The 21,789-nt window shown below is 33.4% G+C and overlaps 2 protein-coding genes and 1 long non-coding RNA gene across 3 annotated transcripts; 2 read left to right on the top strand and 1 right to left on the bottom strand.

Annotated features, from left to right (window-relative positions):
* Window positions 1-2,879: 2,879 nt before the first annotated feature.
* LOC110783554 (pentatricopeptide repeat-containing protein At3g63370, chloroplastic) lies at window positions 2,880-7,089 on the top strand. Its single transcript, XM_056828208.1, has one exon. The coding sequence runs from the start codon at window positions 4,210-4,212 to the stop codon at window positions 7,087-7,089; it is 2,880 nt and encodes a 959-aa protein (XP_056684186.1). The 5' UTR covers window positions 2,880-4,209.
* A 215-nt stretch (window positions 7,090-7,304) lies between these two features.
* Window positions 7,305-12,690, top strand: LOC110783563 (stem-specific protein TSJT1). Its single transcript, XM_021987916.2, has 5 exons — window positions 7,305-7,445; window positions 8,615-8,895; window positions 10,460-10,700; window positions 11,246-11,366; window positions 12,241-12,690. The coding sequence occupies exons 2-5, from the start codon at window positions 8,702-8,704 to the stop codon at window positions 12,447-12,449; spliced, it is 765 nt and encodes a 254-aa protein (XP_021843608.1). The 5' UTR covers window positions 7,305-7,445; window positions 8,615-8,701; the 3' UTR covers window positions 12,450-12,690.
* Window positions 12,691-15,874: 3,184 nt separating this feature from the next.
* LOC130461884 (uncharacterized) lies at window positions 15,875-18,811 on the bottom strand. The gene is made up of 2 exons (XR_008921838.1): window positions 18,111-18,811; window positions 15,875-17,112 (listed from the first exon to the last, which is right to left on the bottom strand). It is a non-coding gene; the product is annotated as an uncharacterized lncRNA (long non-coding RNA).
* Window positions 18,812-21,789: the final 2,978 nt, after the last annotated feature.

Raw genomic sequence — 21,789 nt, 5'->3', positions numbered from 1 at the left:
TTCTTACTAAAAAAAGGTTAACTTTCATTTCTGATGTTTCACTTGGTGAAAAATTATGAATATCAATATAATTCGTAGAAGTTAAGAATATCAATATAAAGTTAGCTCTGGTGTTCTAAAAGTTAAGAAAAGTATTATATAAGTTCACCTAACTTTTACCTTTAATAATTTAACTTTAACTACTAAAAGTCTGACTTTTATATTTCTTCCTTTCTTCACCTAATGTGAGTCATGCAATCTGTTTTATTTCACACCTTGTAACTTTATGTGTTAAAGTTGTGGGTCTGTAGGTTAAAGTTATGGAAATTGTTCTAAAAGTTAAGACAGTCTTTCGTCGACTCAAGCCTAACTTTTACTTTTAATAACTTAACTTTAACTGCTAAAAGTCTGACGGTTATATTTTTTACCTTTCTTCCGCTAATGTGAGTCGTGCATTATTTTTATTTCACACATTGTACTTGTCTGTGTTAAAGTTGTGGTTCTATAGGTTAAAGTTATGGAAATTGTTCTAAAAGTTAAGGCAGTTTTTCGTCGTCTCAAACCTAAAACTTTTACTTTTATTAACTTAACTTTAACTACTAAAAGTCTGACTTTTATATTTCTACCTTTCTTCGGCTAATGTGAGTCATGCAATCTGTTTTATTCCACACCTTGTAATTTTATGTGTTAAAGTTTTGGTTATGTTGGTTAAAGTTAGGGAAATTGTTCTAAAAGTTAAGACAGTCTTCCGTCGACTCAAGCCTAACTTTTATTTTTAATAACTTAACTTTAACTGCTAAACGTATGACTTTTATATTTTTACCTTTCTTCAGCTAATGTGAGTCGTGCATTATTTTTATTTCACACATTGTACTTGTCTATGTTAAAGTTGTGGTTCTATAGGTTAAGGTTATGGAAATTGTTCTAAAAGTTAAGGCTGTTTTCCGTCGTCTCAAACCTAACTTTTACCTTTAATAACTTAACTTTAACTACTAAAAGTCTGACTTTTGTATTTCTTCCTTTCTTCACCTAATGTGAGTCATGCAATCTGTTTTATTTCACACCTTGTAATTTTATGTGTTAAAGTTGTGGGTCTGTAGGTTAAAGTTATGGAAATTGTTCTAAAAATTAAGACAGTCTTCCGTCGACTCAAGCCTAACTTTTACTTTTAATAACTTAACTTTAACTGCTAAAAGTCTGAATTTTATATTTTTACCTTTCTTCAGCTAATGTGAGTCGTGCATTATTTTTATTTCACACATTGTACTTGTCTGTGTTAAAGTTGTGGTTCTATAGGTTAAAGTTATGGAAATTGTTCTAAAAGTTAAGGCAGTTTTCCGTCATCTCAAACCTAACTTTTACTTTTAATACCTTTACTTTAACTGCTAAAAGTCTGACTTTTATATTTTTACCTTTCTTCAGCTAATGTGAGTCGTGCATTCTTTTTATTTCACACATTGTACTTCTCTGTGTTAAAGTTGTAGTTTCATAGGTTAAAGTTATGGAAATTGTTCTAAAAGTTAAGGCAGTCTTCCGTCATATCAAACCTAACTTTTACTTTTATTAACTTAACTTTAAGTTCTAAAAGTCTGACTTTTATATTTCTACCTTTCTTCCGCTAATGTGAGTTTGTCAATCTTTTTATTGTACACATTGTAGTTGTATGTGTATTTAGTTGTAGTTCTGTATGTTAAAGTTATGAAAACTGTTCTAAAAGTTAAGACAGTCTTCCGTCATCTCAAACCTAACTTTTACTTTTAATAATCTAACTTTAACTGCTAAAAGCCTGACTTTTATATTTTTACATTTCTTCAGCTAATGTGAGTCGCACATTCTTTTTATTTCACACATTGTACTTTTCTGTGTTAAAGTTGTAGTTTCATAGGTTAAAGTTATGGAACTTGTTCTAAAAGTTAAGGCAGTATTTCGTCATCTCAAACCTAACTTTTAATTTTAATAACTTAACTGCTAAAAGTTTGACTTTTATATTTTTACCTTTCTTCAACTAATTTGAGTCATGCATTAGTTTTATTTTCACACACTGTACTTTTCTGTGTTAAAGTTGTAATTTTATAGGTTAATGTTATGGAAATTGTTATAAGTTAAGAAAAGTTTTGTGTCAATCTACCCAATATGCAAATGTTTGAACACTAAGGCTATTAGCTCAAATGGTAGAGCAATGTGCATTTATGTACATGGTATGGGTTCAAGTCCCATATAGCCTACATACTATTGGGTTGTGTTTTGATATATTGTGAAACGACTATCAAACCTAACTTTTACTTTTAATAACTTAACTTTAACTGCTAAAAGCCTGACTTTTATATTTTTACCTTTCTTCAGCTAATGTGAGTCGTGCATTCTTTTTATTTCACACGTTGTACTTTTCTGTGTTAAAGTTGTAGTTTCATAGGTTAAAGTTATGGAAATTGTTCTAAAAGTTAAGGCAGTCTTCCGTCATCTCAACCCTAACTTTTACTTTTATTAACTTAACTTTAACTGCTAAAAGCCTGATTTTTGTATTTTTACCTTTCTTCAGCTAATGTGAGTCGTGCATTCTTTTTATTTCACACATTGTACTTTTTTGTGTTAAAGTTGTAGTTTTATAAGTTAAAGTTATGGAAATTGTTCTAAAAGTTAAGGTAGTCGTCCATCATCTCAAACCTAACTTTTACTTTTAATAACTTAACTTTAACTGCTAAAAGTCTGACTTTTATATTTTTACATAATAAAATCAATAGCCTATGTAGGATTTGAACCTACATCTCCGCACAAGTTGCACGGTGCTCGGCCAGTTGAGCTAATAGGCTTACAAAAATAAAAAACACACAATGTCGACATATATAGCCATTAAAAGATTGGGCTGTCAAGTGTTGTTGCTACTATGCTTGGGCTGTCAGTGTTGTATCCTGGATGTCTGGAAGTGAAGCATGATAAGCACACTCTATCATCAGTTCTTAGTGTCTGTACAAGACTTGCTGCCCTAGATTTGGGCACACAAATCCATCAGCTGATTACCAAAACTCACACTGCGGATCTACCAATCAATAATTCACTTGTTACAATGTACTCGAGGTGTGGGGAAATGAACGAGGTCAGAGGATGCAGAAGGATGTAATCTCCTGGAATGCAATTATAGGTGGATATGCATCTCATGGATGTGCAATAACAGCTTTACAACTTTTTGAAGAAATGAAGAGGCTAGAATGTTTATGCCTATCGTTATTACATTTGCATCAATCTTGAATGTTTGTGCCCATGATGGCTTATTGAAAGAATGTAACAAGTACGTATAACATTATGTTGCACTAGTTGATAAAATCAAGTACTCTAACCTCAGCACCAAGATGACATTGATCAGTTTGTAAAGGACAAGAAGAAAACATGAAGCTACAACAACAAACAATACGGCTGATGTTCACGACTCCACCAGAGCTCACATTTGAGAGTAAGTCAATGTTGACACAATCAATTTCAGAAATTCACACAGACAATTCATCGAACACCTAGCGGGCAATCCCAATTTTGCGACCGAAATTCAATAAAAAACCAGAAGAGTAGAAACTTACACTGAGATTTTCTTGTGGTTAGTTTGATTGTAGTAGTGCCATTGGAATGGATATGGGTCTTCTTTTTTCTCACCGTGATTTCGTCGCTTCTCTCCTCTGTTCTGCATTAAAGAATTGAGCTTTGAAGCAAAGTCTCCACGCTGCTGAAATAGCTATCAATCTCCTCTTCAGTACTCGTGTGGGTGTTTAGATATGTAGGACTTGAATCAAGAGGATGAAGAAGACTTGAACTGAGCGGCGACATCTCTGTAGAGAAGCTGCTGCCATTGCTAAAATCTGGTAGCTGTTGTTGGACATAAAGCTTAAGTTGTCAGATGATGAGGCGCATAACAATTTATTTGGTAATTTGGCACGTGTGAACTCTTTGGTGTACGTTAATATTAACGTACACCTGTTGCGCGCAAGACCGATTGTTGGCGATTAGCGTGTGTAATGCTATTTACAAATCATTATAACAATAATAGTACCAAAATGATTTGGGATCGGCTTATGTGAACCTTTATAACAATAACAGCCCCAAACCATGTTACCTTTCTTGTTTTTTCTGATGCAAGTCTAAACCTTTCTTGTTGATTGTATCTTTAATGTTTGGAAATTGGATGTAAAATTTCATGTTTCCACCCACACTCACACTCACACTCACATACTCAATCTCAATCTAATGGCTTCTTCAATCCAACCCTCTCTCTTGAACTCTTCTTTAACAACCATGCCAAACTATCACATATTGAAGAATACCCATTTCAACATCCCCCTCAAAACCTCCAAAATTGAGACAAAATCTATTAGTTCCTCACCACTAAAAGAAATTTGCAAACAGGGTAATCTAAAAGAAGCTTTTCTATCACTCACCAACTATTTGTCTCACCAAAATGTAGCCCATTTATCTCCTGATGAAGCATTTTCATCAGTTATTGAACTTTGTGCAGGGAAGAAATCGACGAGGGAAGGAAAACAGATTCATACCCATGTAATAAAATCAAATGGGCATGGAAATTCTGTGTTTTTGAGGACTAAGCTTGTGTTCTTTTATGGGAAATGTGGGGCGGTTGTTGATGCTAAGAAGGTGTTCGATGAAATGCCCCAGAGAACTATTTTTTCCTGGAATGCTATGCTTGGTGCTTATGTTTCCAATGGGAAGCCTAGGGAAACACTTGAATTGTACCAAGGGATGCGGGTTCTTGGGGTGAATGTTGATGCTTGCACATTCCCTTGTGTAATTAAAGCTTGTGGCTTGATAAAAGACCTAAGATTAGGGAGTGAAATCCATGGTTTTGCAGTTAAATCTGGGTGTGAGTCCAATGGTTTTGTTGTGAATGCCCTTGTGAGTATGTATGCTAAATGTGAAGATACTGTTGGTGCAAGGCAGTTATTTGACAGAATTCAAGAAAAAGATGATGTTGTGTTATGGAATTCAATCATTTCAGCATATTCTGCAAGTGGGAAGCCTATTGAAGCAATAACTCTGTTCAGAGAAATGGAGAAAGCTGGTGTTGGAATGAATAGTTATACTTATGTTTCTGCACTTCAAGCATGTGAGGAGCCATTCAGGAGGTTAGGGATGGAGATTCATGCTGCAATTTTGAAGTCGAATGATCATACGCATCTCTATGTAGCCAATGCTTTGCTTGTTATGTATACAAGGTGTGGAAGAATGAAAGAGGCAGCTCAAATCTTCCTTAAAATGACTGATAAAGATAGCATAACATGGAATTCTATGCTATCTGGTTTTGTACAAAATGGTTTCTATAATCAGGCTCTTCAATTCTTTCATGAAACACTGGTTGCAGGACAGGTAGCTGATCAGGTCTCTTTGATTAGTATCCTTGGAACTTCTGGAAGGTTAAAGAACTTACTCAATGGAATGGAAGCTCATGCTTATGCTATGAAAAATGGATTAGATTCTGACATTCAAGTTGCAAACTCATTAATAGATATGTATTCCAAATGTTGTCACGTAAACTATATGGAACGCGTTTTTAGAAGCATGTTTTGTAGAGATGTTGTTTCTTGGACTACAGTTATAGCTGGCTATGCTCAAAGCAATCATCATACTAAAGCCTTGGATGTGTTCCGAGAAGTACAAACTGACGGGCCAGAAGACGGGGTGAATATTGATGCCATGATGATTGGAAGTGTTCTGCTTGCCTGTACCTCTTTGAGACAACTTAATCATGTAAAAGAGACACATGGATATATCTTGAGAAAAGGGCTATCTGATTTAGTGTTGGATAACACACTTGTAGATGCATATGGAGAATGCAACAATATAGAGTTGGCATTTAGTATGTTTAAGTTGATTGAAAACAAAGATGTTGTTTCTTGGACTAGTATGATATCAGCTTATGTTGATAATGGATTTGGAGATAAAGCTCTTAGCCTTTTTCGTTCTATGATAAAAGACGGATTGAAACCAGATTCCGTGGCATTAATCAGCCTACTTTCAGCCACAGCTAGTCTCTCTGCCTTGAAAAAAGGGAAAGAAGTTCATGGGTTCTTAATCAAGCAAGGGTTTCTTCTAGAAGGTTCTATTGCTAGCTCTCTTGTTGATATGTATGCAAGATGTGGAACATTAGAGAATTCATTTAAGGTGTTTGACATCGTCAAGGAAAAGGATACAGTTCTATGGACTTGTATGATCCATGCTTGTGGAATGCATGGGTGTGGAAAGGAAGCTGTTGAGCTGTTTAACAAGATGAAGATGGAAAATATAAAACCTGATCATATTACATTTTTGGCACTTCTTTATGCATGTAGCCATTCAGGGATGATTGATGAAGGTAAAAGATATCTGGAAATTATGAAAGATGAGTATAAGTTTGAGCCATGGCCTGAACATTATGCCTGTGTGGTTGACCTTTTAGGCCGAGCAAACCGGCTAAAAGAAGCATATCAGTTTGTGAAAACCATAGTTGAACCTGGTGCTGTTGTCTGGTGTGCTCTTCTTGGTGCTTGCCATGTTCACTGCAACAAAGAATTGGGAGAAATTGCTGCAGAAAAGTTGTTGGATTCAGAACCAGAAAACCCAGGAAATTATGTGTTAGTTTCTAACATGTTTGCTGCATTTAAAAGGTGGGATGATGTTGAGTTAGTTAGAGAAAGAATGAAGGAAAAAGGGTTGAAGAAAACTCCAGCTTGTAGCTGGTTAGAAATGAGAGGTAAGGTACATAGTTTCATGGCAAGGGATAAAACTCACCCTCAAAGTGACCAAATATATGAAAAATTGGATGAAGTTATAGAGGTATTGAAGAAGGAAGGAGGTTATGTTGCTGAAACTAAGTATGTTTTGCATAATGTTGATGAAGAGGAGAAAACTAAGATGTTGTATGGTCATAGTGAGAGGTTGGCTATTGCATATGCACTCCTTGAATCTTCAAAGGGAGCCCCTATTCGAGTGAACAAGAACCTTCGTGTTTGTGGGGATTGTCATGCTTTTATCAAGTTAGTGTCTGAATTCTTTGACAGGGAAATTATTGTAAGGGATGCTAGCAGATTTCACCATTTTCGGCATGGAAGTTGCTCTTGTGGCGATTTTTGGTAGGGGTGGCAATTCGGGTCAATGGGTCAGGTTCGGGTTTAGTTTCGGGTTGTGTCAAAAAAATGTCAGAAATATTGTAAAACTTAATATTACTACAAGATATGACAAATTGGTCAAATCGGGTCGATTTCAGGTCATTCAGGTTCGGATTTCTCTTAATTACTTCAGGTTGGGTTCAAGTTGGGTTATCGGGTCGGGTCAGTGGATTGCCAGCGCTAGGTAATCTTGCACCAGGCCACAATTTTCAGTACATTTTCATATGGTGAACTGGTGATTGTCCTATGACATTGATGTATTGCCTGATACTGGGAAATAAGGTGTATCTGGGAAGACAGTTCAAGTTCACTCCTTTGCTCAAGGTAATTACTTGCAGATTGATGTACATTATACAATGCTGCAAATCAATATCTGTAAATGATTTGTGTTGTAGATTATATTTCATTATTCTTGATTGGACATATTCTTTGCATAATTATTGGTGTCTTAATTCTATAAATCTATAATGATGTTAGTATGTTACTGATTTTGGTCCTTGTTATAAATTCTTGCATGCTTCATATATGAGATTTCATTGTTCTTGATTGGACATATTCTTTGCATAATATTTGGTGTTTTCATTCTATAATGATGTTAGTGATTTTGATCCTTGTTATAAACTCATGCATGCTTCATCCAGTGGCAGGATGTCGACATTTTTGAATCAGGGTGTCGACATGTTAGTAAAATAGTTATTTAATCTGTATCAATTTACATTTTCTAATCAATATAAGGTATAAACGTTTTTTTTTTTACAAAAATGGGTGGTCGGCGGCTCACCCTTGACACCCCTATCTCCGCCACTGGCTTCATCTATGTGATTTCATGCTATGTCAGGCATCTACATCGAGAAAATTCTATTTAGCTAACAAGTTAGGCAACTAACACCGGACAACATACTAAATATATGATAGAACCAAACTAGAGTTAGACTTCGGTTTAAGCTAGAAAATACTAAATGTGTAATGAAGACTTTTCAACCCTTACTTAAGATTAATTAACAAAATACAGTACTAATATATAATCTAAATTCTCATGTATTGTGATTTGTGAAGCAGTAGATGATCATTCACTCATTCATTTATGCTAAAGACACGTTAATACACTGAATCTCATACTTAAATCTGTAATCATAATACATAATAATATCATTATACAATTTCTGAATCTGACAAACTAATGATATTAAAATCATCAGAAATTTAAAATTACAAATACCAAGATTTACCCATTTCCCAACTTTTACAGAAATAAATACAGAGTAACAAAAACAGAATCAGAATCAGAAACTTTTTATTTTATTACAGTAAGAAACAAGAAACCAATAACAGCAATTTAAATGTCTGAGTCACTCTACGTTTTACACGTGTCTCATCTGATCCTAAGAAGATCTCCACCCTCCATTTAATGGTGTGCGCTTTGAGTGGTGAAATATCTATCTGGAAACTGCTAATAAAGTAATAATCTCACCTTTTTTATTTATACTCTGCAGAATTAGACAGAAATCATACCCATTTTGATCAAATTTCAACCCAAAAAAGAAAAAGAAAGAAATTTCAAGAAAAAGAGGAGAGAGAAAATGTTGGCAGTGTTCAACAAGGAAGTAGCAAAGTGCCCAGAAGAGCTGAAGAATGCTGAATCATTGGGAAATGTGAAGGAAGATGCTTTGATTCAACAGTTTTCTTCAGTTCATCCAAATGCTCTTTCTGTTCATCTTGGAGATTCTGGGTTTATTGCCTTTTCATCTGATAAGCAAAACCCTCTCTTACCCAGGTAACTTCAATTCCACTTTAAAAATTCTTGATTTTTGTAACTTTTTTTTTAATCTGGGTGTGATTCTTTTGGAAGTTGAGAATCTGGGTTGAACTTATTTTCTTTAATGGTTGACTTATTTAGTGTATTAAATTCTTGGATTTTTTTAGTGGGTTTGTACAGTGATTTTTATGAATAATAAAAATGGCAGGAATTTGATTATTGTTGGATTAGTTTTCTTGAACAGGGTACTGATTATTTAGTTTGATTAAACTTCTGAAGTTCATCCATTGATAATCTGATTTCAGTAGATCGTTTTTTTCAGTGATATTGATTGTGCTTAATGATTGAAGCATATGAGTATGACATGAAAAAGGGATTTGGTCATCTATCTTAAATGCTTTACCCCCACTTCTACACATGATTCATGGACCATCTTATTATGCATTTGGATCATTTGTCGTTACTAAAATTGATCAGCAAGTTGGAAGAACTGGATTTCTTTGCTGAGTTGTGGTGATTAGCCACTTAAAACATTCCGATCACCGAATTTTGAATCTATATGTTAAAATGTTTAATTAATGAAGAAACAAGATTGAATCGGAATTATAATCGAGCATGTTTGATGTTTGTGCTTAATGATTGAAGCAATGTGTATGACACGAAAAAGGGATTTGGTTATCTATCTTAAATGCTCACATGATTCATGGACCATCTTATTATGCATTTGGATCATTTGTGATTACTAAAGTTGATCAGAAAGTTAGAAGAATTGAGTTCTTTGCTGAATTGGATAATTTTTGGTTACTAAAACAATCCGATCAGCAAATTTTTAACCTATATCCTTAATTAACACATGTTAGTAAGAAGTCGTGTTGTGAAGAAACAAGATTGAATCGGAATTATAATCAGGCATGTTTGATTTTTGTGAGAATCAAATCAAGAAGCTTGGAAGTCAGCCTAGGCTTTGACATAGTAATGGATTTATTGAGACCTGAATTAGGATCTGTGTTCACCTATCATAAATTCACTTAATATGGGTATATTCATTAACCTCAATCTGTGTGTAAGGATGTTATTGGTTCCAGTTAATTTCCGGATCTCAACCTTCCTAATTAACACCCCAATAAGACATATTGAGAGCAAGACCAAGGGGTCCTGTCTTAAGATTTTCTTCAAATGCCATGTTATTATTCCATTAATATTTAATAATTAAATCGTTGTTAAGCCTCCTTAAGATTCAATCAAATTTACCTCGACTTTTAAATTTATGTAAAATATTATTTTATTATTTAATTCAACTCACACATCAAGTCTTAAGTTGAGGTCTTAGTTTTTTCAAGACTCAATTTAAGACTTTGTTAAGACTGTTCCACTTCAATGCTACAATTCTCTGTGTCTGATCTTAAGACTGATGAGTCATATGCCACGCCAGCACAACTCAAGTCTTAAGACTTGTTGTTGATCATGCCCTTGAGCATCGATTCTGTTTCTGTCTTTCTCGTGTTATTGTTGGCCCTTTAGGTCAATTATGTGAAGTAAATGTTCAAGTTCAAAAGACTGATTTCTGAACATTTTTCTCCAGGCTTTTTGCAGTTGTGGATGACATATTCTGCTTGTTTCATGGACACATTGAGAACATACCTTCTCTAAAACAATTGTATGGATTAACTAAAACTGCGAATGAGGTTAGCATCATCATAGAGGCTTACCGTTCCTTGCGAGACAGAGGCAGCAGTCCTGCTGATCATGCATTGAGAAACATTGAAGGGAAATTTGCATTCGTGATTTATGACAGTTCGATAAAGACCACCTTCTTCTCTGTGGTAAGTGATTATAGCAGTATATCCCTCTGCTTTCTTTGGAAAAAAGATTTGTTGTTTGCTTAGTACATGTTTGGTATGAATCTAGAAAAGGAAACGGATTGAAACATTTAAGAAGGAGAAATGGTAATGTTAACATGTTTGGTATGAATCTAGGAAAGGAAATGGATTGGAAACATTTAAGAAGGAGAAATGGTAATGTTAAGTGTTATCATTATTTGTTGTTTGGTATACCTAAGGAAAACAATCCCTTAATTGTATCAAATTAGGGATACAAGGGATTGAGGAGGGTAACACTTTGTTACCACAAGGTTAAGAGAGGTAACAAATTGGTGGTAATCGTTAACCCTTTGGAAATGGAGTTGTGTCACCCATCTCTCATACCAAACAACAGGTAATGGAATTAGTTAATTGATTCCATTTCCAACACTTGAAAAGTGCTATACCAAACACGCTCTTAGTATGTAATCCTTTCTGTTGAACCTTACCTTTGTTTGGTTATTAAGGGATTGATTAATGATTAATATTTACCCTTTTTGATGATTTAGGATACTGATGGAAGTGTCCCTCTTTTCTGGGGAACGGATTCTGAAGATCACCTTGTTCTCTCTGACATTCCTGAGGTTATGCAGAACGCCTGTGGCAGATCATTTGCTCCATTTCCGAAAGGTATTGCCTTTCACAACCATATTATTAACTTGCAGAATACTCCATAGCATGCACTTATGCTCTACTGCCATTGGCTTACTAACTTGAGTGGGCCATTTTCATGCACTTGTATTATATCTCCAGTTCTCTAGTTCCTACTAATCATACCTCCTTATACAAAACAAACACAAAAATGAACACAAACTAATATTAGTGTCCTTTTTATTTTAGTTAATACTAAAGATTTCATATCTAGCCAGTTTTCTGATCAAACGTAACACAATAGGTATGGAAGAACAGGATATTAGTTTGTTGGTTCTATCGTTTAATAATGGCTTTGCTTTGAATATCTTACTGATCTGGTAATGGCTTTGCTTTGAGTATTACTTAGGTCTTGTTCTCTTCATCTGATTTGGTTCTGATTTTTCTAGTTTCTGGTCTGGTTTGATCTGATCTGGTCTGGTCTATATGTTTTCTGTGAGTGTTTTTTGATTTTTTTTGGTATGTCTGTTCTGATTTTCCTGGTCTTATGTAATAAGCAATAAGAATAAGGTGAAGAGAACAAAATCTTATTAGTGATAACAATGAGATGAGATAGTTTACGAATGACGAGCTACTAGAGCTAGACTCCATCAAATTCAACTCGAGTCCAAACTCAACCCTAATAGGCTAATAACTACTGAGAAAGCTGTATCATTATCACCCCTACACTTGATCTGGTTTGGTATGATCTGCTCTGAATGTTTTATGTGCGTGTTTTTTGTTTTTTCTGGTCTGATCTGATCTGATCTGGTAAGAATAAGAATAAGGTGAAGAGAACAATGCTTTATCTGACCATTTTGTTAATCTTCTACGGTGCAACTTGTGACTGTGTCCTCATTTCCTTGTTAAACAGGATTCTTTTTTACATCTGCTGGTGGCCTGAAAAGCTACGAGCATCCACGAAAAGTGCTAAAGGCAGTTCCATGGGTCGATAGCTCGGGCCAAGCTTGTGGATCAACTTTCATGGTGACTGAAGAATCTAACAAGGAGAACAAACAACTGGGAATCAAATCAGGAATGCCTAGAGTTGGCAGTGATGCTGATTGGTCCAAGAAAATATGAAAAATAAATCAACAAATCTTTTTTATTATCATACAATGCAAAGTCTTTTTCATTGTCCTTCACAACTAACTTCTACTCGTGTTTTTAATACCCAAGTGGGTTTTACTTCTTGGATGTTATATAAATTGCCTCATTGGCATTTCAGTTTTATCATAAAAATAGTACATATTTGAAAAAAAATAATGTCGACAATAATTGTATTTCACATATTTGTACATTTGTGTACATTTGTGTTCGATCATTGTCATGTAGTTGGAGTACTTCGTAGTTCTATGGTGGTTATTGATTGAGTGCTGGAAATGTGAAAACTGGTTGTAATCTATCTCTTGAACAGTTCATGTACAAGATGATTGCACGGTGAGATATGTGGAAAGGAAAATGTTCACAAATCAGTCTTTTGAACTAGATCATTACTTCACATAATTGACCTATAACAGAATCACAAATTCTTATTTACAAGTGGTGTACAATAAATATTGTACACCGAAGTAATAAGTTAACTCAAAATACTTAAAATTTACCCTTATACGTGTAAAAGTTATCCATTTCTTAATGATCCAGCGAGGCGATAGTTTAGATAAAGAGAATCTGAGAATGTCACAAATTCTTGCATTTACAACACTTTCCCCTCTAATTTCTTCCATTATATATGTTTTTATATAAGGAAAATTTGTAATTATTAATTCAACTTTTGCCCGATTTTCTTTAATTAAGCCTACCTATGCGATATTTCTAAATAATCCAACCTTTATGACCCAACTACTATTATTAAGCCTAACAAGTTACTAACCTGCTATAGGCGGTATTCACCCTTACGTGGCATATAACAATTATAATTTTTTTTATATTTTATTTTTCCCCTTATTTTCTTTAATTGCTATTTTAATTTTCGTTCCTCTCTCCTCTGCGATTTTCTGCTTCATCTCTGCACTCCTCTCCATTATTTCTCTTCTACCTCTTCTCCACCATTGTCGATTCCTCATACCTCTCCATTCGAAGTTCATCAAAAATAATCAGCAATTGCTATGGCTGGGGTAAAGAAATTGCTTGTTGGATCTGGATCTTCTTCAAATTCAAGGTTTTTTTTTTCTCTTTCTAATTTTCCAACAAGACCAAAATAACCAACATCCCACAACATAAAAAAAACTATATTATTGCAACAGCTCGGGTTTTTACGAACTGACCATCAAGGAAGCCCAAAATTCAAAACTTACCAAAAAAGGAACAAAAACGCTAAGGTTCGTAAGTTCACCTTCAATTGTACGATTTTGGAGACGAAATTTGAATGCACGTGGAAGAAGTCACCTATTTCCACAAGAAAATTGCTGATGATGTCATGAACCAGTACAATTGTGGTTGAAGCATCAGTAATGGAGGAGAGAGGAATTGAAACACAGAGAAGAGAAGGGTTAAGGGTTTTTTGAAAAAAAAATAAAATCCTTGTTTAGGTGGCAAGTGATGATGACGTGTCCAATATTTTAGGAGAAAAATCAACTTTAGGTTGTCAACGTTTTTAACGTTGACTTTGTAGTAGGTAACCGGTCATCTAGGCTTAATAATAGTAGTTGGGTCATAAAGGTTGGATTATTTAGAAATATCGCATAGGTAGGCTTAATTAAAGAAAATCGGGCAAAGGTTGGATTAATAATTACAAATTTTCCTTGACTTTGTAGCAGGTAACCGGTCATCCAGGCTTAATAATAGTAGTTGGGTCATAAAGGTTGGATTATTTAGAAATATCGCATAGGTAGGCTTAATTAAAGAAAATCGGGCAAATGTTGGATTAATAATTACAAATTTTCCTTTATATAAAGGGAGAATGATTCATTTACCTAGGGGTATCAAATCGGGTCTCATCAGTGGGTTACAGATCGGGTATGATCTGTGGGTATAATCGGAGAATGTTTTGTGCAGGATTATTGTGCTCATGCATACTGAATGTTAAATGTTTTTTTCTAGGTCATTTCGATTTTTGTCTGATATCGGTCAGGTTGGGTAAGTTATTGACCGGATTCTACCCTTAAATTTGACAAACACCTCTTACTAACAAAGTAGACCTCAATTATAGCTCAGCCCGCTAGCCTGACCAGTCTCGAAAAAGTGTGGGTTTGGACGCCCTAAAATACGTGGTTTTAGACAGAAACCTGAGCCCGGCCCGAATAGTTTGTTTCGACCCGTAAATCCCGCACCAAATTAATGGGTTTTGACCTAATTTTTTGTGTTAAATCTCAACCCGTCCGAATTTTAATTACCTCTATAATGAAAGAAATTAAAGGGGAAGTGTTGTAAATGCAAGAATTTGTGACATGGGCATGGAGAAGTATTTTCTAAATCTATAATTCTATATCAATATCATTGTATAAGTTCGGATGATGGCCCATTTCAGGCCCGCTAGGTACTTATTTGCCCCATTTGTTGGATCCTACCATATTCAATTCCATTTTGTACTAGTTTAATAGTTTATGCAATTATGCATGGGAAACAATAATATCACAACTCACAAGTATTTTGTGCTTGATAATAAAGAACATACGGAGTATACTTGTTCGTTTCATTGATTCCAACTCTCTCTCCACTCACAAAAGTATTGGTACTTTGTATTAGTTTGTATAATAATGTATCATGAAGTAACTATTCATTAGTATACACGAACGTAACTATTAACGTAACACTACATAAAAATTAAAACAACATATAAAGTTGGTAACTTTGTAAAAGTAGTGTATAAGTGTATAACCATTGATGTGGCGAGAATCTTATATTTCCTCCGTCCTGGAATACTCGCAACGGTTTGACTTTTTGCACTATTCACATAATTCACTTTGGCCCTATTTTATTTATAGTATATGAAAATAAGTGTTAGCATATAATATATTGTTGAATTTATCTTAATATATACACTACAAGAATTTGTATCGTTAACGACAACCTAATTACGACGGGTCAAAAATCCCGTCGCAAAAGCCTTTTGCGACGGGCCTAAAAAACAAACAATGACGGGAATAACCGTCGCAAATGTCTTTTACGACGGGTTTACAACGGATTTACGACGGGATTTCTATTAACGACGGCCCCTTTTTATGACGGGTTCGCGACAGGAAATCCCGTCGTTAATCAACGATTATTGGCCTTTCGCGACGGGATTTCCCGTCGTTAATAGTACAATTTCTTGTAGTGATATTTTCAAAATATTAATATTTTATAAGCTTTTATATTATATAATTGAAAATATTAATAGTCAAAGTTGCACATTGACAAGCGTGTCCAGTCAAACCGTTGCGAATATTCCGGGACGGAGGGAGTAATTGATACCATGACAAAAACGATACAAAGATATTAATTAACTTTCTACTACCAGTCTACCAATATAAACATCATCAATTGTACTACAAAGTTACCAACTTTGTGCAAAAATAACGCATGAATCAAACAAGTGATCGATATTTTCGTGTAACTTAATTACAAAGTTTTTGCCTTTATTTTTGTATTCTAAAATAAGAATGCTACAATATTGACGACTAATAAACCCACGTAATATCGTGTGTATTTTGGAACATCTATATCTAGTTTATAACTAGTAATTAAAAATCGAAACTATTAATGTTTAGATGTCATGTGTCAACGATCTCTTCTTTCATCCACCAATTTGTTTTTTGTTTTTTCAATTTTCTTTTTGTTGTTTGTTACTACTTTGTATTTTACAACAAACTCCAACGCCGCTTCCAATTCATCTTCCAGATTCAACGTGAATTCAGCAGTAGCCAGTATAAACATAAGTCTTTGCCACTCCATCTCCCCCCTTTAACGCGCAATATATTCTTTAAACCTTCAAATTCCACTCTATTTAAATCATATATTACAACTACAATCACAAACACTCAATCAGAACTCTAAAATACGACTAAGAACCCATAATATATGCGTAGTATAACGTACTGTCCGTTCTTTAAAAGGGCTCAAGAGCTAGTTAAGCATTAAACAACCAATGTGTATTGAAGAAATAAGTGACATTTAAAGGCTTTAAACAAATTCTTAAATAATGGTGAACCTTCTACTTGCATGGCTAAAGCTACTTGACAAATGAACAACAAACGTTATAAAACAACGTAAGCAATAATGTCTAGTGTTTAATGAATTAATCATGATTAGTTAATTGAACGTACTACATTAACAGAAGATGGTATTGTCGTGACATTATAGTTAGTAATCTAATCTTGTCCCTAAACATTAATTAACCATTCTAATCTGAGACATGATCCGTCTCTCACTAGGCGACATTTGCATGATTCTCCATGAAACAATAAACAAGCATTATCCTTAATAAAAGGGTTTCGATTTTTTATTAAAATTAAAACTAATATAATATAATATAAATAATATTATATTATATTGTAATAATTAAATTATTTGTATACATAAAAAGCTTAAAGGAGTATTACCCTTTTCCACTTTTCTTTTTGCACTTTTTTCTGTTTCTTTTATTCTCTAGCCAAGATGTTGACCAAAAAAAAAAAAAAAACCCTCTTGCAAAGATACCCGAGATTCCATCTTCAAACAACCAAAGCTCGATCAAAGTCCGTTCATATATGCAAACAAAATAATGCAACCGTTTAAATCGGCCGTCGGCCGGGGTGGCTTGATATTTTGTTGAGTAAGTTCTGACCTGTTACACGTCTCATCCATACATTACACCGAAAATTAGTTGGGTGATTTTGTATTTGGATTTCCTTTCAAAATTAGTTCACATAAGTTGGAGTTTTAGATAATTCACAATCGTTATCTCTTTTACATTTTGAAATGAAATCCAAATACGTACAAAATGCAGAAGAGATAACCATTAGGAATTATCAAGGACTCCAATCATGTGAACTCATTTTTCTCGAGATGAGTGAAAATAAGGTGAACAAAACATGACATGAATTAAACTCTAAATACTTACTCGATCTCCCCTTATTGTCTACTACTATAATTGTATGTCGTTCATCTCCAATAATGTATAACTTGACAAAATACTCATAGATATACTAATATACTAGCATGTTCAAATTGAGAAAATACAAGAGAAAATCCGTGTTAAGAAAATAAAACAATTGGAAAAAATGTAGATTTATAATGTTGTGAAAAAATAATACTTTTATTTAGACTCTTAATCATTGAAATTAAAGAAATGAAAACTAAATTATCTTTCCAAATTTTTATTTTATTTTTTTTGAAAAATAACCTACTCAAGTCTCAAGGTATAATTTTTTTGTATAGACTTTCTAGATAGGAAGTTGGTCCCAATAGAAACATGAACAACTTGGGTAATGTTTAAGGAGCTTCAACTTTTTTCATTCTCCTTTCTCTTGTGAGAAATCCAAGGAAGCAAATTAAAGAAAAAATAATTAAAATGTGTTTCAAAAATTTATACCTAATTTAGATATCTTTGATTAGAACATAAGAGAGGGTAAATAATTAACAACATATAGAAAATTTTTCCCCAAAATTATTGAAAGTAATTTAAATTCCCATTTTAATTTGACAAATAAAATAAAATAAAAACTAGCCAATGCAACCAAATAGTTGAATTTTTCTTTAGTGAAATGTAAACAATTTAGAATTTCAAAAACCTAAATTTGTTGCTCATATTGAACAAAGTTAATTAAGCAATTAAGCACGTACCGTACTTCAATAATTATGTGATAATGATGATTTAATGACTCTTGTTATATGTTGTAGTTATCGTGATCCCATCAAAAGATGAAGCTACCAGCATGATCTAATCTTGATGAGATGATGATGATGATCAATGATGAAATGATTGGTTGATCAATAAAGCAAGTTGAGATCATGCTGGCAGCTTCATCAACTAGTGGTGCACGTCAATGTAGTGTATAATTTCCCAAATCAATGGAAGAAAATAAGAGAAAAAAAAATATGAGAAAGAGAGAATTTGAGAGGGAGAATTGAAGGATAATGGTGAAGAAATATTGGTGTATTTATAGAGGGGCCAGCTAGAGAGAGGTTTCTAGGAAAATGTAAGTCATAATATAACTATTATTAATAATAATTATTATTAATAGTAATAAGTAATTAATATTTATATGATTAAAGTCCATATGATATTACAGATGGATGTGGCCTAAAGTGAGACACATTGAATATTATCACACCCAAGCCACAACAACAAGTCTATGAAATATTTATTACAATGAATGTTTTTTTTGTTTGAATTTGTTATATATTAGTACGTTATTAACTGTCAGATCACATGACTTGTCAGTTTCAGACAGAATGGTACTGTTCATGGTTTGACAGTTAATCAAGTGCAAGACGTAGTGTCTGGTAGAAGACTAATTGTTTACGTAAATGTTGTAGTGAGGAGCCGGACTAATGAGTATTGGTATAGTGGTTAAGAGTTAAAACTGATGGTTTCTGTGCAGTAGGTCTGATGTTTTAATTCTCTGTTTCTGTTGTAATTTGTATTGTTTTTGTGACTCATTCGAAAAAAGAAAAAAAAAATGGAGTGAGTAGCCGATGAGTATATATCTAGGGCATTGTCAACTTTATACTTTTATTAAGCATATTCTCTTTTATTTCCTTTCTATCTCAACAAGGATGGTGCCTTTTAATTTCTTTGCTAGCTTTTCTTTTTGTTTTTTTATTCTATTTTGGTTCTTTGAAGATTCAATAGAAGCTATGCTTTAGTGTGTACATATCAAATTATGGAAACAACATACGCACGAACAAGTTGTTATATGCTCACCATATTTGCTGGTAACTGGTAAGGGGTTGTTATTCTAGCTGATACTTCGCTCGTTTCGCAATAGATATATAATTTCTTTTTTCACGTATTCCAACATGCTTCTTTAAACATTAATATCTCTAATTACGTGTTACTAAAAATTATAAAAAATTGATATTTTGAATCCTCATTTTGATACGAATTTAACAAGATTTCACTTGACTATGTTTTTTTTTTTTACATAATGTGAAAGAATAATTGTCAAAGTTAATTAATAAATAGTGTCAAAAAGAGAAACGATGCATCTATTGCGGAACGGAGGAAGTATAATTGAAGGACTTAGAGTTCTAGCACGAGGACGCAACAAACAACTAGTAACACTTAGCTTCTAGAGAAAAGTTCGCTCAATTAGGTCTATTTTGTACTACGTATACTTTAATTCATCAAGTTACCTATAGAGTCTAGATAAAGTATTACCAAAAAAATATTTTTAGACTTTGTTCTGTTTACCTTATTTCCACTTATTTCAGGAAAAATAAGTCCAGATTTAGGAAAAATAAGGGTTGACCAAGTACAATTTATAATTAAAATAAGTTTTGATAAGTTCAGATAAGTTCAGTCAATTTCAGATAAGTTCATAAAAAGTAAGTGAAAATTAGGTGAAATGACGCATTCTTACTAGTTATGAAAGTAACAAATTAAACAAGTTATGTATTCTGATCTGCTGGTATGGGGTTATTCTAAGGTCTCTTAATCGAGCCGGAGGACCACAACAAACAACTTAATTAACACTTAGCTTGTAGAGAAAACTTCACTCGATTATATGCTAGGTATATTTTGTATAATTCAATTCATCAAGTTACCCCTAAATAAAGAGGTGTATTGTTGTCATCATCTTATTAGTGATAACAATAAACTACTAATTAACCAACCTATTATTGATCAAAAGCTTATTAATAGTATAGTAATAATTAATCACTGTACCAATAAGACGATAACTAATTATTTTTGGTGTTAGGACCCGGTTTACTCTTAGGGCTAATCCGGATTGGGGCGAGTTATGTGTGGTTAGGTTCCAGTCCCCTCTCAATTGTTGTTGCGGGGGATCGAACACGGGTTATCCCTACCAAGTTCAGCTCCAATCACCACTGAACCAACAAGCGATTGATACGATAACTAATTGTTTAGACAAGCTTTAGACACTAATACAACATAAGTCTAATCATCAAATGCTAAATTAAATCATCAAATTAATGAGGACCATTTACATCACATCAAATAATTGAAAACAAAAATTAACGTTAAAATCAGTTTGGTGAATATATGGACAAGAAATACCGACATTAACCCCCCTAGGTTTTGAGTGAAAATGTAAATAGAGTACAAGTAATGTGATTAGCTAGGGGTATAATAGTTAATAGGGGGACCATTTTAAGTTAGTTGTAGAAAGTAGGGTAAGGTATCTCTATATAACAACATAATCATGTGATCTCCATCCATCTCTATGCTATAGTCGTTTTCTTTTCTTTTTCTTTTCTTTTCCTTTTCTTTAATTATTTCTTTTAAATAAAATAAATAAACTAAATTCAAAAAATAAACAAATTTATTTTGTCTTTAGTTTATATAATTTTTTTCTTTATTAGCATGCAATGCCAATTGTCGGAGGCATGCTTTCTTTTGGATCTAATTGGTTAACAAAGATTTTAAATATAAAAAAATGGGAACAATGGGTTGTTAAGTGACACTTGGAGTGGGACAACATATAATTAATTATATATATACTAAATAAAACTCAAATTAAAGTGAAATTAAATGAAATTTAATTAAGAAGTTCTGAAAAAGTTAAGTAAATTTTATGCTTTTTTATTTTATATAATTTTTATCTTGCTTTAATTTTTTGTTTTGATCCCTTTGGTAGGTTCAAATCAATAGATAGAGAGATAAAAATAAAAGTATCAAAAAAGTGGAAAGATTGATGAGTTGGGACAACAAAAAGGTTCTCCAAGTTATTAGCTTCAAATGGCGCATGCACACATCATAACACTTTGATTCACTTTGATGATATGAGTGCATCCAAATTCCAAACAATAATAACATCAATAGCATCTTTCTTATTCCTTCATTTCTCCATTGTACTATTAATTTACTTGTCACACAAGCTTTGGCTCATATCCATTGTCATATAGAATCCATATATGTCATGTACTTTAATTTGCATCAAGTTTGTTGTTATGAAATAATTGGTTGAGAATTCATGATGTATAATTAGTGTAAGTTAAGGAGATAATGTGGTGTCGACAATTAAGTACGTGACGACCTTAATTTTTTTATTATTTTTTTTGATAGCAACTTAACCTAATCACTCAGGTTGTGTTTTCTCTAATATAGTTGTTTGAGTTAAGTTTTGTTCGTATTAATTCAGTTTGGGTTTTATTCAAGCAGCTGAATTAGGTGTTGAGCAAGCTATTTGGCTTTGGGTTGGCGAACTAATTAGTCACCTGTTGATTTGCTTGATAGAAGCTGGTCTAAGCTGGCGAACTAATATAGCGCAGGTGTAACTAACTAACTAAGTTTGACAATCAGGTTAATTAGGTTGATTGATTTGTGTTGTGCCTC

The sequence above is a fragment of the Spinacia oleracea genome, chromosome 5 (genome assembly GCF_020520425.1).
Source record: "Spinacia oleracea cultivar Varoflay chromosome 5, BTI_SOV_V1, whole genome shotgun sequence".
Taxonomy (NCBI): Eukaryota; Viridiplantae; Streptophyta; class Magnoliopsida; order Caryophyllales; family Amaranthaceae; genus Spinacia; species Spinacia oleracea.
The sequence above is the reverse complement of the archived record's forward strand: the minus strand, read 5'-3'. Positions and strand labels throughout refer to the sequence as shown.